Below are 17779 nucleotides of genomic sequence, written 5' to 3' on the forward strand. Positions count from 1 at the left end.
AACACTCAGATGTGAAACGGTAATAAAGCAATTGATCAATTTGAAACAAAATAAAAATTACTCTATTTGTTAAGATAATGAACGTTATATTCTGTTTTTAAAATGACATTCAAAGCAGAGTGTTTTGAATAATAACTGAGAAATTGTAAAATTTCAATTTCGGTACGATAAAATACATTCGTGCTGCTATGTGTTGCGTTATTCGTTAGGAGGTATTGAACAATTCTGATTCAAAGGAAGTAAATAAACTACTGTATAGTACTGGAGTTAATTTAATAGTGTTTAATTTTATAGGCAATACTGAGGCTATTTGAGACAAAGTCTATTGCTGAAGTGAAACATGGGTTACTATTAGACTTTTATCCCAGGTATGTTATACCCACTGATGATTGAACCCGGATGGAAAGCATTAGCGCTAGCAAATTAGCTACGAAGAAATACATCATACCATAATTCTGTCAAGAATGAAGGCAAAAAGTAAGAACCGGAAACGACAGGCTGTACAATAATAATACTTTCACAATTTTTATTTCATACTATTTATTTCGAGACTTTCGAGACGAGACCGAGACTTGGCCTTCGAGACCGAGATCGAGACAAGTATCCTTTGATCGAGACGAGACCGAGACCGAGACGACGATTTTTGACTCGAGACGAGACCGAGACCGAGACTGCCATTTATCAACCGAGACGAGACCGAGACTGTACAAAGTCTCGTCTCGTCTCGATGCCATCCCTACACTCATCTCACCAAGATTTTTATATATATTGTCAACCCCCCTACGTAGTGCCTTATATTGCAATAGCGTAGCTCCGAAAGTAGGGAGATTGTCCTCTGAACATTCTCTAAAATGCCCAGGAAATAGCTAGTAAAAGTATCTCAAAGAAAACAAATACAATGCCGAATTTCATTATTTAAAATCTGTATTGTCATTAAATTGATTGTAATTAATGTGTAGCTGTATGGTGTGCACGGGATAGGCAAAGCATTTCCAGATCACAACTCAACAAAGGCTGATTAATTCCTCTATTTGATAACGGTGATCAGATAGCAAACACATACCTTTTAATTTGAAGATGTTGGTCGTCTTCTTGAATAAAGGTGCAGCTTAGTAAAACTCCGAAGACTTGGATGGATGAAATTACTTGGAGTTAGAACTTTAAATGTACATAGAACTTGATAACTGACAACTGTCAACTTCTTAATAGTCGAATATTACTCGTAGATTACTCGCTGTATAATACTCTCTCTAGCAACTCTCCATTGAATCTCCTACTCGTCGTCTTCTCTCCTTCTACCCCCGTTTCATCCTTGGTAGAGTATTTATCTGTACAATTTGGATTTCTAAACTGTCACCTTGATTCACGTCACTACACGTGTTTGCTTATCCCATTGCCGAAATTCACATTTCTGCAATGATCATCAAATAGACAAAATCTCCAGACGTCTATCTCCGTAATCTGACAGTTTTGTCATATCCCAAAAATTGTTTTGATGTTAACAAACATTAATTACAACAAATCTTACAATAAATCTTACAATGCAATTTGACTGTTTGTTGTTCTTTGTCATCACAACATTGCAAATCCACATGTCCACATATCTGTGTTTACTATCTTACATAAAAACAAAACAAGGACTTTGACAACATTACGATCTCATCACAATCTTGAAATAACTTTAATAGTGTCTTTCCTTACCAAATTTTAATTTTGTAAGTTCTTGTCTGTCTAAACTTTAATTCTGTAACATCTTGTGTCTATCTTTGATCAATTTTAATAAATCTTTGGATTATAATTCTATTTTAACCTAACTCCTCATCAATATATATATAAGAGAAGCAGCTTTTGTCGTTATGCTACGATAAATTTTTATCAAGCTGCTTGGACAGACCATTGCAACAGCCAAAAGCGATCATTAGTATTCTTTTACAAATAAGAGCTTTTTTCATGATGTTTATATTAGTTTTGTTAAACTTGAAAAAACTACCTTTGGTTCTATACAAATCTACTTGAAGAGCAGTTATGGAAATTTACAACTATTTAAAACGTTTCATACTGTAGATAATAAATGAAAGGGCCTGTGACACATCCATAAGGTGTCTGGGCCACAACAACCGATTTTAATTAAACTTGGTAGACTAATAGGACACTTTGCAAAACTAATGTAAGTAGCACGAATTTGTCGAAAAAGCTGTAGTTTCTGAGATACAGTCGATTCATTAAAAATGGCATTTGTCGTGATATCTTGGGAACGGCTCCACTGAGAACAAGCAAACTTTGCAATCCATAGTAGATACGTGTTAGTTTTAAAACAGAATTAAAACGAATTGTCTGCACCTACGCATAATGCGCAAATAATTGTGCGCATGCACATATCTCGAAAACGTGAAGACTACGATATATTTTTCTCTTGCATAGTTTGAACTACATGACAAGTATAGCATAATGCAAGAAAAAACTAGACTCAAAGGTGAGCGTTTTCAAGCAATTGAGGTGAGATGTTGGTCTGCCCCCGGACACCCGCCTCTAGTTACGCACTCTGTCTGGCTTCTCAGTCATACATTTCCATTACAACTGTGTAGAAGTCATATAGTTAACGTTAATAGTCGGCATATTCGGAGCGTAGTGATATCAAGTACTGTAAGTCATCAATGTTACACAACAGTAACACAGTATTAAGAGAGCATAAGGATAAACTATCAGACCCATGGTCGCGGTCTATTGGAACACATCAGTGTGATGTAGTTTGGCTACTACATATGTTCCAAATTATAGTAATTATTTAATTTCTTAATGAATGAAAGTTCTAAATTTAAGGCTACTTATTATTAATTAACATATTGAAAATACACTAACACATGCACACATGTTAATATATCCCTTTCCGCACGGGAGTAGAAATTCTTAGATTATTTACAAAAAAACCGGTTTTTCCATACTACATGAAACATGTATAGAACATTTTTATTAAAACAATGTGTGGGTCTATCGTACGTTCTGAGAAAGTGGACCCGCACAATTGTGCGTGTTTTGAAGCCATAGTGAGCAGTAAAAATGAAAAATCCTCGCTTCTAGATAGATAAAAATATCACACCACTAGATACGTATCCACAATATACAGGGTGTTAATGAACTATACCGACAAACTGTAAGAGGTGGTTCCTCACTTCATAATAAGAGAAAAAGTTCATATGGAACTATAGCGGAACGTGCATGGTTTCAGAGCTAGGGCTGTCCAAAATCGCGAAAAAGCTAAATTTCAATAGGCCCTATTTCGAATTCCAGAAAGTGTGGGTATTATTATTATTATTATTATTATTATTATTATTATTATTATTATTATTATTATTATTATTATTATTATTATTATTATTATTCGTAACTCGTGATACGATGCAACACATTAATACCTCAAAATTGTTAGGAAAGCGAATAATCCAGAAGTTATGTAGTCCTATTGCGTTCATGGGAACGAAAACAATAATTATAACTATGCTAAATTACTATAGACTGCCAATTGCTCATTCAGAGAATTTATGAAGTTCACTTTATCGCAATAGTTTTATACAAACAACATATAGGCTACGAATAATAGTTTTATACAAAGTAGATAATCGATTGTTATTATTATTATTATTATTATATTTGAAGTACAATCAATATCACGACATTAGTTTTAATTAACTCAATTAAGCTGAAAATTAAATCGTGATCTCGAAAGATTAACTATTAAGTTTATGTGTTCTATAATTTTCTAAAGTAATAAATGCTGCAATTGGTTTCAAGGCTGTTTCCGAGTGAATACTTTCTTCAAAATAATATTAAAAATTATAGAAAGATTTTCGAGACATTCGAGTCGAGTCGAGATTTTTACGAGCAGTCTCGACTCGAAAAATCGAGTCGAGAAATACGTTTGTCTCGACTCGTCTCGAATTTTACAACGTGTGTCTCGACTCGAATCTCGACTCGAATTCGAGTCGAGTCGAGTCGAGATTCGAGACATGTCTCGACTCGAGCGCATCCCTATGGACTATACTTTTCGTCTTATCTTGGTGTCAGGAATCACCTCCCAAACGTTGTAGGTGTTGTTTTGAAAAACTCTGTATAGATAGATAAGTGATACATTTAAAAAAAAAGTATTATGTATTATTCTGCTTTTAGTGATTATAAGAAAGTCAAGGATTAGCATTTAGATTTCTGGGCTTTCAGAATCTATGGCCATGTTAGCCATACCCCATCCACACATATAGAGGAGAGTGGGGTAAAACCGGGACCCTAAGGCTTGAATGCTTCCAGAAATCACCGTTTTTACTACAAAGAAACAAAATTTTCCAAAAGTATGCACTACTTATCTGTTAATGCAGCCACAGTTTCAAAAATATGATTTAATGGTTTTTGTAATTGTAGGTACTGTTTTTGTAAAAGAAGTCATTTTGCCCGGTTTTGCCCCACTAGCGGGGTAAAACCGGGTAGACATGTTATTGTTATGAGAAAATAAAAATGTTAAAAGTTTCCACAAAATTCAAGTTCTTTTTTATTGGCATAAGGTAACTATTGTTGTAAAATATAGGAATAATATAAGTCTAAAAGGACACAACTTGATGAGTTGTTAATAAATGTAATTGTCTTTGTCTTTACTTTTTTGCTGTAATAGAAGGCCAATTGACGCAAGTCGCAAATAAAATAGTCATCTTCCTCTTCGGCCACAGGGCAGCTCAGTGTTTCTTTCAGAACAAAATCTCCGAGGGGGTATTTTCAGGGTCTGGGGGGGGGGTAACGTTGGAAACCAAAGGTTCAATGATTTCGCAATGCAAAGTACCCTCAATTCAAAATATATTCACAGAGGAGTGGTGGAGCGTATGGACGATTTTTAAAGATAGAATTTTCTTATGAAGAAAATAACAGACACGTATAGAATACTCAGTTAGTACTTGATTGAAGAATTAGATTCCTACTCGTAAATCTACTTTATAGCACATTTATGATTCTAATGATTATAACAACATGCGATTTTTTAAATTAAGAATTTGTAGTCCTACCTGTTGTGTTCCTCTAAGCTAATTTGCCGACAAAGCTGAGATGGACACCATTGTTTGCAGTTCAATCACTAACACTTCATAATATCCACATAATTATGTAATACTAAAAAACTGAACTGTGAAGCACGTAAGTCAAACTGTAAGACAATTCTTCCTCCCGAATACACGCATCCACAGTCAACTCACAAAATAACTTCATTCTCACGTAAAAAAAAAAAAAAAAAAAAAAAAAAGGAAATTGATATTAGTTATTTTACAAGTACTTTTCACTTAACGTAAACGTATTCTTCTTTGCTTTTTGGTTGCATAACGTTCCATAACTTTGCAGAGAAATTCTTCACTAGGAACTTCTCCTTCAATGGAAATTCTCATGCAATGGTCCAAGGAAATTTCCCCTAATCGATTCCTCAACGGTGTCATTATTCTGTTCATGGCACTGAAAGATCTTTCAATGGTGGCTGTTGATATTGGCACTGTTAGAATTTTTACACTGGCTTTTTTAAGTTCATCGTATCCAAAAGAAGATGTTAAAATGTATTTTAATGGCGACATCTTGTCATTCATATTTGGTGCCAGAAATTTGAATGACTGAAGATCTGCGTATAAGTTATCTTCATCTATGCCGGACAGAATGCTACAGAGACTTTTCACATCTGATTCTTTGATATGTTGAATAGAATCAAATGATTGAAAACATGAACACGCTGAAATCAAATCAACAGTTTGCTTATTAAACCTTCTGCCCATTTCAGTGGCTACAGCATCAGCGAATTTAGCAAGCATTCCCAAACATTTCTTTTCTTCAGATGGATCTGACTTGATTGTTCGGATTCCTGAAAGTTTAACTTTCATTTCGCCGTAGGTAGTAAAAATCGTACTAGATTCTTGCCTTGCTGCTTTATATGCATCTTCAGAAATTGACTTCAGGTGAGCCTCAGTACTTGAAATGAGCTGGGGTAAATTCGCTAACTGACAGTCTTCCTTTTGCAGGTACTTACTTTGATTTGACACGGATCCCAATATCTCTACCAACAAGCACAATGTTAGAAGAAAGGTCAAGTTTTCCATTTCAATTATTATTCCACCTGCCAAAGAACAAAAATCTCCACCTTCTTTATATAAGTGCTCTAACGTCATCATTATTGATCCATAACATTTCTTAATGGTTTGAATGGTTTTGTGATGACTGAGCCAACGTACATCCATGGGTTCTGGAATTTTCAAAGTAGGGTCCTGTAACATTTTTTGAACATCGTGAAGAGCAGCTTCTCTTTTCGGAGATTGGCGGAATATCTTGTAAATGTCCCTCACAACGTAAAAAAAAATCTTTTTACACATGGAAACAAATTTTTTGCACTTGTCACTGAAAGGGCCAAAACATGCGCTCTACAATGTATGTACGGGACATTTCTCTTTGCCTTTTCTGAAATTCTCTTCTGCACCCCAGAAACACTACCAGAGAAATTAGAACCCCCATCGAATCCACATGCCACAAGATTATCAAATGACAAATTTCGTTTGGTTATTTCATTTTCAATACAATTGTAATAGTTTCGGCGGTAGTGTCCTGAAGCGTAGTTATGCATAGAAATCTCTCCCTCACTACGCAGCTGTCAGTAACATATCTCACACAGACAGAAAGCTCTGATTTATTCGCTGTGTTAGTTGATTCGTCAGCCATTAACGCAAAAGGTTTCTCTTTAAGTTCAGCAGCAAACTCCTCATCTAACACTTCTCCCATGCACTCCAACATCTCACAAGCTGTGTCTTTGCTGCAGTATGTTGCACGCTCACTCTTTATCTGAAGCCAGTCGTTTAAACTTTGAATACACGGAGCCATCAAATTTCTTACAATATGTTCATATTTACTCGTATGAGCCACTTCTTCTTTCACAAGAAAATATAAACTGCGCAAGAGAATTTTTACAGCCTGTTTGTTTTCTTCGATTTCAGTGCTGCTCTGTTGCTGTAAAATTGAATGAATAGGTTTATTTTCATGTAAAATTCGAAGATTTTCTTTCACCATCGTACTTTTGTGATATTCAGAGGAATCATGCTTGTGGAGTTTCCCTGTAGTACCAGTTGCTTTCCTGAAATTTGTGAACGGAACTGTAATGAATACGCCTTTAGTTTTCTGTGCTACATTTTAATCATTTTGATAATATCTTGAACACACACCACAAAATGCACCTCCCTGATTTTCGTCATAAACTAACCACTTGTATTTATCTGTCCAAGAAGTCATGAAACGATATTCATGTTTCGATCTTCCCTGTACAGCAGAACATCCGGCGTTAAAAGAAGTTGAAGGAATAGGTTCCTGTGGGTGAGATGAGGAAATAGTGGGACTACCTTCTGGTACTCTTGAACTTACTCTTCGAGCGATGACCCATGCTTTATTTTTTTGGTAAAGTATGACAGTAAAGTACCTGCTTTTCGTTTTGTGCTCATCACTGTGATTTTCAATCTGTCACTTCAAGAAAAATAAATAAATAATAAAAAAGAACATCAAAAATGTAATTTGAAAGTTAGTTATAGCACGCAAAATCGAACAATCACGCAATAAACACTATTGTACCGTCTCCTCCCAGCGCACATTTTTCAGGTTTTACAAGAACAACAGAAAATTGAAGTTTTCTTGTGGAATTGTCAAACAGCCTGCATTCAAAGTTTAGAATTAAGCCACACAACACTTCACACGCCAACAGTACGTTGCAGTTATAGAACTGTCTCAAAATTGTCCACAGCGAAAGACGCCAGCCAAGTTATGTCCGAACCCACTTCTCTCTCTTATAGTAATAAAATGCATTTAAAATAAATATAGAAAGATAAACAGGCAGGGAAAGAGGGGCATGTTTTTAGTATATATATATATATATATATATATATATATATATATATATATATATATATATATATATATATATATATATATATATATATATATATATATATATATATAGGGTGGGTGCGCCATATATGGAATACGTTCCTAATATGAAATACCAGACTATTTTGTCTGCTATGTGCTGCCACCGAATAGACTTTACGTAAACTTGTGCACTGTGTCAGCCTCCGTCTGCGCATGAGTGGTTTGCTGCCGAACGATAACATAACATTTCCTTTCGTTGCAGAATAGTTTTTTGAAGAACTTGAGTTTTCGGTCGTACATTTCCAGGCTGCTGAATATACGCAAAGAGACATATATTATTGTTGAGTTTGTGATATTTAGATTACATATATATTGTACCATAAAGGCATAAAGATTCAGTACACAGAGAATAACGTAAGCGTATGTAGGAAGATAACTATCCAAAATGGCGATTTTCCTAATATGGAATACCACCAGGATCCTAATATGGAATATTCCTAAATAGGTTCATACGTATGTGAACTAGAAGTGAAGAAGAATAACTGAATTGTAAGTTATATTAGACCTGACATTGTTTTAGACCGAGCATCAGGGAAGTCTCCTAGTCGAAATGTTTCGCATTTGTGTTGTCTGTCTACAGGGTGTCCATAAAGTCTGGATACAAGGGGAAAAGCATAATTTAGTCAATTTAATGCTAATGAATAATATTTTCTACATTATTTCCGTGCTGTTCAATGCATAATTTGATGCGCTTTTTAAGATTAAGGTGAACTCGATGTAATAGGTCTAAATTGCCGTCGATTTCAGCACACCGATTGGTAATGCGTTCTGTCAGGTGATTTAAATTTCTAATCTTCATGGAATAAACTTTCTCTTTCAGCATATCCCAGTAAAAAAAAAAAAAAAAAAAAAGTGAAAAAGGTCTGGCGAACGAGGGGACCACTTCACATGACCTCTTCTCCCAATCCAGTGAGGGAAATTGTCATTCAATAAATCTCTAACAGCTGCACCAAAATGGGCAGGGGCCCCATCCTGCTGAAACCAGTCTGGAAGCCCCTCACTCAAACGCTCAATTTGAGACATCAGTATGTCTCTCATCATGTTTAGATAAGTCTCACTAGTTATATGTTCATCAAAGAAGAAAGGTCCTAGCACAGAACGGGGTTTCTCCAACATACTGCTTATTTCTTTAAACTTGGTGATTAATTTCCCGACGGCAGTAAAACAAATAGGTTGACAATGAGGGTGTCGAAGGTTAAATTCTTGCGCATTTTTGCGATACGATCATCGTTTTCGTCCACTTAAGAATACCAACTCGACTCGTTCTTCTTTAGTCAGTCATCATTCAATCTGAAAAATAAAAACAAATTACTAGAATTCCCTATTTGCCCAGACTTTATGGACACTCTGTATGTGGGTATCTGTTTGTGTGTGTCTGTGTGTCTCGCGATAACTCCAGAGCACATCAACCAATTCGAATAAAACTTTCACAGATTAATTATTTGTTCAAATGTCTCAACTGCCGTGTCGTATACAGTGTTAACTGAAGAGTACAGCACGACAGTACCGGTTGAAGTAGTGAGTCCGCTACCACAACTACAGCCGCAGCATCGCAGCACACGTAGTCGAAAGCAAAGTGGACAAAAGTACTTACGAGTACTCCGCACAAAAACGATTTAGAAGCTGCCTCTACTTCATCACAACGGGCCTTTACCTCATCATTGCAAGTAATTAAAAAGATGTTTAGCTTTCTAAGCCCCACCCAACAAAATCCAATCGAAACAACCAATCGAATCTAATAAAAGGACTTCACACTACTACAAATTAGATAGTTAATCCGAAGAATCAGTGAATGACTTGAACGAAAGTAGTGACAGTTTAAGTGATCCTACTGATGATATTGACGATGATGGGGAAAGCGGACATTGTGGTAAATTGTAGTCGCTCAGTGCAGGGGAGGGAGATTGGTTAAAATGCCCAGTTTGTAAAAGGTAATCCCACGAAATGTCTTCCGTGAAGGGTGGAGAAAAATATATTTGTGGCCATTGTTCTGCAAAGTAAAATTGGTATCAAAATTTAGACGCCATAAGACACGCTAATCCAGTATGTTTGAACTTTTTCTTTTATATAGTTTTTTTTTTTTACTTTACTTGTCGCACGTAGTTTGATTCCCGTTCTATTATTTTTATTATTGGTTGTAGCTAGTAAACATACTTATTCCAAGTTGAAAGATATTATAGCTACTCCAAAAGTTAAAATAAGTAGCCTATTACAGTAATTACAAACATAGACCTAATAATAAAGAAGTCAAGTTAAGTTCAATAATTATCTTTGTACTACGTAATTATCTTTGTAATTATCTTTTGTACTTCTGGTATTTCTGCTGTTTTATATTTTAATTATCTTAAGAATGTTATGTAATTTTATGTGCACTTGTCTTATAGACCTACCAAATATGAGATATAGGCTGCAATGCCTACAACGCGACATTTGGATACTTCGATCATGGGCACGATCCCTGCTCAGACCACCCATCCTGCGTGAAATATTTGTGGTTTTCCTCAGTCCTATCAGGCGTATGTCGGATGGTTCTTTCCCTGAGGTCAGGATCGAGTCTTTTCCAATTCGTAGACTTATCTTAAGGGCCGATGTGATCTCGGAGTTGGGCCTTTGCTCCTTTTCTTGAACTAATAGATAAATTTATTTCTTAAATAAGCAAATAAATTGCTCGAAAGCATTGCCCATGCTCTAATTATCCAAATGTCGCATTGTAGGAAGATGCGCATATTTTGTTCTAGTATTCCATTTTAAGAACAGGTAGTGTTTCATATTAGGAGCGGGGTGTGCCTAATATGGGAAATTGAGTTTCTTTCAATTTCGTAATATTGTAAAAAATCAATAATGTGGAACAAACTTTCATACCTATATTTTGTTTTACAAAGGTACCACAAGTATTATGATGTATAATAATTTTATTCTGGAATACACGTTTCTGAGAAATAAAGAAAAAACAAAAAGTATTCCATATTCGGTACCTTTACCCTATATACAGAGGTGCATTTCAGGCCTGGGGTTAGAGGAGGGATAAAGCGAACCGTCTATTCCAGCTACGAGCCGATTGCCACCAAGCAACAATCACTACCGCCATACGACCTAACTTCATTGTTTCTGCCCAATAAAATTTTGCAAAAGGACAGCTTACAACCGTTGTCTCTATATCTGATGGTTATACATTTTGTTCTCTTTCCCGTTCGCAAACGTACTCAAGCCAAAATTTGTGTTGTTTCTTTTTTCGAGTACAGAAATATATAGGTTTCTTAACATTTTTGTTTTCTTTGAGAATGCGCCGGGGGGGTAGCCTTCAAGTTCCGGGGGGGTAATACCCCCCGGCTCACCCCCTGAAAGAATCACTGGGGCAGCTTTCATGAGCCCAACTGGATGCTTTGGATCCATTCCTCACCACCCATTGAAGTCCTCACTCATGCAGGCAGTATTATCATCCTCTTCACTGGATTCATCCCATATTTGCTCCTTCGGTTTCTCTTGTTACGGACGCTTATTTTCTCTGTTGTTCCTTTTTGAGATCTTTAAAACTTGCCTTTTCTTTGATTCGTTTATTTGTCTTCTGTCCATCTTTGTTCTTCTTTCCTTCATTGTTCTTTTCCTTTTCTTCTAATGCTTCAAAATGATAGTTTTTCCTTTTCTCTTGTCCTCCTTCGGCTGCGTCTTTCTTTCAGTATATGGAAGGGGGGGCATCAATTCGGAGGGTGAAACACTGAATGATGCTTCGAGAAAACGTTTAGAGTTACGTGTGTTTCTTCTTCTTCTGTGGTTGCATCTTGCCTTAGCGAAGATCGCTCTCCCGGCAATTATATACGGTATGATGAAAAGAAAAAGATGAGGAATTGAGATGAATCTTTAGAGATGCTTATAAGATGCTAAATAACTTAGTTCTTTGTAAATATAGATAATAGGCGATAAGAACAGGTGGAGATAAAGTAAAAATAAACGAATCTACATTAAAAGGGCCAGAACCGTGAAATTTATGAAGAATAGAGAGAAATGGCGGGCGATATTGTTGATAAAGAGGGCAAGAGAAAATGAGATGATCGATAGAGCCAGTATCGAGACCACAATTACAAAGTGGAGTAGTACGTTTTCGGAGAAGATATAAGCGTTGGGGAGTATACAGAATGTGAAGTCTGTTACGGAGCAGAAAATGGAGGTAGGAGGGAGAGAAAGGATGTTGAATAAACCAAGATGGAGAGCGGAGAGAGCAAGGATGATACCAGTACCAACGGGCCTTTGTACAGGAGGCATTATAAGCAGTCCAGCGTTGATAATGAAGTGTAATAAGTCGTGGGAAAAGGTCAATAGGCGAGACTGAAAGATCTATGGGAGTGCCATGCAGGGCTCCGAAACGGGCTGCGGCATCGGCAAGAGAATTCCCGAGGATGTTGACATGGCCTTTGGACCAAATTAAGCAAGTAGTATAGTTGAGGGTAGTCCGGCGGTATAAAAGAAAACGGATTTCATAAAGAATCCAGGAGGATTTTGAAGTCCAGGGGGAAGATTGTAAGGATTGGAGGAGAGATTTAGAATCAGTGGCGATACAGATAGATGTATACTGATGCTGAAGAGAATGAAGAAGAGTCGCAAACAAGGCATAAGCTTCAGTGAGAAAGGTAGAGACATAATGGGGCAGTTGAAAGCTGAAACATTGTTGAAGAGAGGAATCGTAGAAGGCTGATCCCAAATGCACGCCCTGGCCAGAACCATCGCAGTACAAATGAACAGTGTCCTGAGGGAGAGGAGGAATGGATGAGGAAAAGCAATGTTGGTAAGTTGCGGGAGGGAAAAGTTGGGTAGAAGGATATTGGGGAAAAATTATAGAAAATGATTGAGAAAGAACTGGATAGTCATGCAAGTAGCAAGGGAGAGTATACGTGCGCTGGATGTGTAATAGATGTGGTGCAAGATCTAGATAACTGGAGTATATGAAAGGGAGAGATGCGAGATATGGAGAACGTTTTCGGCCTGTATGAAGGTGTCGAAGCAGAGTGAGTTTAGGGAGGAGAGAGGATCGTGTAAATTGGAAACGTTGAAGACAGAATTTGTCTGAGAGGTGTTTCAAGTGAATTGCTAAAGGTGGAACTCGGGTCTCAGAATAAAGCGCAGTGGCAGCAGTGGTGGAAGGGAGACTAAGAGTACGGCAGAGAGTAGTATATTGAAGGGATTGGAATTTTTGAAAGACTCGAGAAGGAGATGGAGATAGAAAGAAACCACCATACGTTAAAATAGGTAAGTAAACCTGTTTATAGAACAGGAGGAGAACACGAAAATCTGTAGACCAAGTAGAAGTAGAAATAGAACGAATTAAACGTAAGAAGGATGATGTTTTTTGATGTAGATGATGATAATGGGGGGTCCAACGTAAAGAAGAGTCTAAAACGATTCCAAGGTATTTAACTGAAGGACGGCGAGGAAGAGTGATACCGGTGAAAGTAAGGGAGGGTAGGGCGGGAGAGCGTTTGCGAGTAAAGACTAGAAAGGAAGTTTTGTTCCAGTTTATTCTTAAGCCATGTGTACAACACCAGGTGGAGAAAGTGGTGAGAGCTGAAATGAGTTGGGGTATAGCTAGTTGAGGGGAGGGAGAAGTAATATAGAAGACTAAATCATCACAATAGGAAAGAACCCGGACAGTGTTACTGGTTTGGCGAAGAATCGGGGCCAGAAAGAGATTGAACAAAAGAGGAGATAATACAGAACCTTGAGGAAGACCTTGGGAAGTGGTGCGACCTTCAGAGAGTTGGGAACCGAGGCGAAGATACAAGATACGTTGGACCAGAAGGTTGTAAATGATGCGGAGATATTTCGACGGGATGCCTTGTTGCCAAAGTATATCTATGAGATCATAAAGGGGAACTGAGTCATAAGCCTGAGAAAGATCAATAAATACGGCAAAAACAAACTGGGTACGGGAAAAAGCAAGCCAAATATCAGAGATAAGAACAGACAGACAGTCAGAAACACTGGAACCTAGTCGACAACCGTATTGTTGTTTGTAAAATAAAAGGTGGTGTTCACAGAACCATTGGAGGCGTTGTTTCAGGAGATGTTCGAAGACCTTTAAAAGACATGAGGAGAGGGCAATAGGACGATAATGTTCAGCGATACCTGGTTGTTTGGTGGGTTTGAGGATGGGAATAATAACATAATCTTTCCATGGAGGGGGAATGCGTTCAGAAGACCATACAGTATTATATAAGGTGAGTAGGAAGTTCTGGTACAGTGGAGGAAGATGTTGTAGGTGGCGGTAATGTATACCGTCTTTGCCAGATGAGGAGTTGGGTAGACGGGATAAGATGAGAGAAAGTTCAGACATAGTGAAAGGAAGATGGATAGGGGTTGATGGTTCTGGAGAATAGAGAGGTGAAAGCCAAAGAGGAGGGAAGAGACATGTGGATGGTGCTAACTGGGAATGGAATTGATGAAGCCAGGGAGAGGAAATAGATTCACCAGAGGGAGGACGACATGTCTTGTTACGAAGGGACCGGTAAAATTTCCAAATGGAGGATAAAGAGGAACCATAACGTAAGTTGGAACAAAATTGGCGCCAGGCATTACGACGGGTTTGTTGAAGAATACGGGTCGTAGTGGCTTGGGTTTGTTGATATATCAGGAAATTGGAGTAGGAGCGAGTGGCGAGGTATGTTTTAAGGGCTTGACGTCGTCGAAAAATCCATTGTTGACATTCCCTAGTCCACCATTTAGGATAATGAGAATGGACAAAAGAGGAACGAATGGAGGGAGAGGAAGCAAGGTGGGAGTGTGATACTGCTTGGGAAAGGCGAGAACAAAAAGTAGTGTGAAGATGGAGAGGATCACTAGACGAGGGAGGGGGAGAGAAATGGTCAAAGCAGGAAGAATAAAGGGACCAATCGAGGTTAGTAGAATATGGGCGACCTATAGAGGAGGAGGATGAAAAGGAAGGAGAAGTAGAGTTATGTAAAATGATGGGAAAGTGATCACTGCCATAAGGATCGGAAGTAACAGTCCATGTAAGGTGGCTAGAGTAAGCTGGAGAACAAAAGGTGAGATCAGGTGCGGTAGGAAGTTCACGGGGACGGGGAAGACGCGTAGGAGTGCCGGTATTCAGAAGAGTACAGGGTAAGGTGGGAAGTAGACGATACAGGGCAGAGCCAGCGGGGTTGGAAAAAGGAGCCCCCCAGAACGGGTGATTACAATTTACATCGCCACCTACAATCCAGGGAGGGGTAAGGAAATTAAAAAGATAGAGCCAGAGATGATCAGGAAGGTGAACGTGAGGAGGAATGTAGAGGTTAACCAGGGTGAGAGAGTGAACGGTGACCATTTGACATTGAACTTCGGGGTATTGGATGGGAGGAGGGTGTAGTACGTAAGGTAAAGAATTATGAATGCCGAGAGAGAGTCCCCCTCGACCATCTGGGCGAACATCATGAAGCCAATGGTAGGAAGGGGTGTTAAAACGGTAGGAATCTGTAAGCCAGGTTTCTTGGAGTAAAAGAAAAGACGGATGAAATAGAGATATGAGGTGATGTAAGGCATACATTTTACTGCGAGAACTCCTCATGTTCCATTGTAAGAGAGTAGAAAAGCAGGAACCAGATGATTTTATAGTGAATGTGATTGTAATAGCTTGAGTATGGTGATGCAAGATTTATAGTCGGGAGGAGAAAATTTATGTTGCGATTTTTCTAAAATAGAAAGGATGGACGAAACAGCGGAGGAAAAAGAAGGTATGGGATCTGCCGCATTTGACGGTTTCTGAAAAGCTGTGACAGTGCTGGGAAGGGGAGAAAATGCTAAAGGGGATCGGTCAGTTGGAAGAGGTGGGGGACGGGCAGAAAAAGAAGGCGAAGAGTGAGGACTGAGAGAGCGCTTTTTTCTAACACCGGAAGGAGAGGGAGGAGAATGAGAAGTGGAAGGCCGAGAAGTAACAGCTGAATATGAAAAGGAAGCGGAGGTAGGGATAGAGGACGGAGTAAAGCTAGAATTGGCAAGAAGGGACGAAGTGGAATGGGGAAGTGGATCTCCCTTTAAGGAGCGCTGTGCAGGGGTCGTGGTTAAATAGCGTCGTTTGGCATCAGTATAGGATAGATGTTCTGTAGCCATCAGTGTATTAAGTTGAATTTGGAGAAGACGTTCAGGACACTGAGGGAAGGTAGCCACATGGTCACCAGCACAGTGCTTACATTTGGGAGGTGCAGAGCAGGAGGAAGAGGGGTGGTTGGGTAGGCCGCACCTAACACAAGATTGTTTACCACGACAGGCCTGCTTAAAATGGCCGTAAAAAAGGCAGTTGGTACATTGCTTGAGTCTCGGAATATATGTTTCGACGGGTAGGTGAAAATAGAAAAGGTTGCAATGGGAGGGGAGAGTGTTGGCATCAAAGGTGACGACGATTGTTCCGGTGGGGATGGAAGAATCCGTAACAGGAGGTGGAGAATCGGAGATAGGAGGTAAAGAAGAGTCAGAGGGAGGGGGAGCTGTAGGAACATCAGACGAAGAACGTTTTCGAAACATACGGCGAACATGCAAGATTGGAGCGCTACTGCGTAACGCAGTGATGAGTTCATCGTCCGTTAAGGACGGATCGACTCCTCGTAAGATACCCTGACATGAAACGGCGTAATTCGGAATATAAGCACGCCAATTATGTGCTGCTAATAAAGGATGATGTAGGAAATCGTTGGCTGCTTTGCCAGTTCGAAAAAAGACCTTTAAACCCTGAGGGCCAAGAGTGCGAATATCGGTGACATCGGTAAGATTGTTATTATATAAGAGTCGACCTAACTTCATAGGATGTTGCTTGCCCAAGGCAGACGTGGAGGACACGTGGACGACATAGGGTCCGAGGTGGTGATTTTTATAACTGTTGTTGGTAGTGTGTGCATAAGGCACAGATGATACAGGAGAAGTAGAATTAGTAGATGATGAAGTATCCATATTAGTTGTTTGGAGCACATGGCCGTCTGAGGAGGCTGCCATATTTGGCAGCGACGAAAGTGAAAAAAAAAATTTAAAAAAAAAAAAAAAAAAAACCTTGCACTAATGCACCACACACGTAGTAAATAAAAGGAAGAGAACACTAGTAAAGTCAAATACACTATAATGCGAGAACAACGAAACTAAAGAGCACTCAAAATCGGCTGGAGACCTAGCACAGAAGTACACTCAGTCGAAGCTCACCACGTAATTCGAGTTACGTGTGAAGGACTAAGAACTGCAGCAGTGATGCCAATTGAAGGGAAATTTCCCTTGGCGCAGGGAAATTTTGAGTAAATTTTGGAGAAAAGGGAAAAAGGGAAATTGCTTGTGATCTTTCAATATTGCAGGGAAATTTGAACCTCTCTTCAATCATTTACAGATTGAATATATTTACGTATTTGATTATTCTCATTAAAATTCAGTATAAATTCAACATCCTATTTGTTCCAAACATAATCCGTTGCACATATTTCACATATATTATCACAAGTTATCTTGCTTTGCATTCGTTAATATTTATCAACATTGCACATCGATCAACATATTCAGTTAAATTCGAAAAACAATGCATATTTAAAATCACTGATCATCATGATTGTATCATGAGGAACGTCTTAAACGGTATGGTGGCGGGAGAGAGAGGGAGGGGCGAAGGAGACTACAATTAATGGATGATATTAAAAGAGAAAGATCATACGCGAAGACGAAAAGGTTAGCGGAGCACCGTGGAGCATGGAAGCTTCTCAGCTGCGGCAAGTGACCTGCCAATAAAGGCAGAATACCTATGATAATGATGATGATTTAAAATCTTTTATCAAAATTAATCTTCCCA

At 38.5% G+C, this 17779-nt stretch overlaps 2 protein-coding genes across 2 annotated transcripts; both read right to left on the reverse strand.

Annotated features, from left to right (window-relative positions):
• Positions 1–5312: 5312 nt before the first annotated feature.
• LOC145667510 (uncharacterized) lies at positions 5313–6179 on the reverse strand. The gene has a single exon (XM_081734986.1). The coding sequence runs from the start codon at positions 6177–6179 to the stop codon at positions 5313–5315; it is 867 nt and encodes a 288-aa protein (XP_081591112.1).
• A 9382-nt stretch (positions 6180–15561) lies between these two features.
• On the reverse strand, positions 15562–17147 carry LOC145669137 (uncharacterized). The gene has a single exon (XM_081737481.1). It carries the CDS (start codon positions 16945–16947, stop codon positions 15571–15573), a length of 1377 nt encoding a protein of 458 aa, XP_081593607.1. The 5' UTR covers positions 16948–17147; the 3' UTR covers positions 15562–15570.
• Between the last annotated feature and the right edge of the window lie 632 nt (positions 17148–17779).

The sequence above is a fragment of the Thermobia domestica genome, chromosome 13 (assembly GCF_964235325.1).
Source record: "Thermobia domestica chromosome 13, izTheDome1.hap1.1, whole genome shotgun sequence".
In the NCBI taxonomy this organism is placed as follows: Eukaryota; Metazoa; Arthropoda; class Insecta; order Zygentoma; family Lepismatidae; genus Thermobia; species Thermobia domestica.

Coding starts and splice junctions, on each gene's coding strand:
- LOC145667510 (XM_081734986.1), bottom strand. CDS start 6,179: ATGACGTTAGAGCACTTATATAAAGAAGGTGGAGATTTTTGTTCTTTG.
- LOC145669137 (XM_081737481.1), bottom strand. CDS start 16,947: ATGGCAGCCTCCTCAGACGGCCATGTGCTCCAAACAACTAATATGGAT.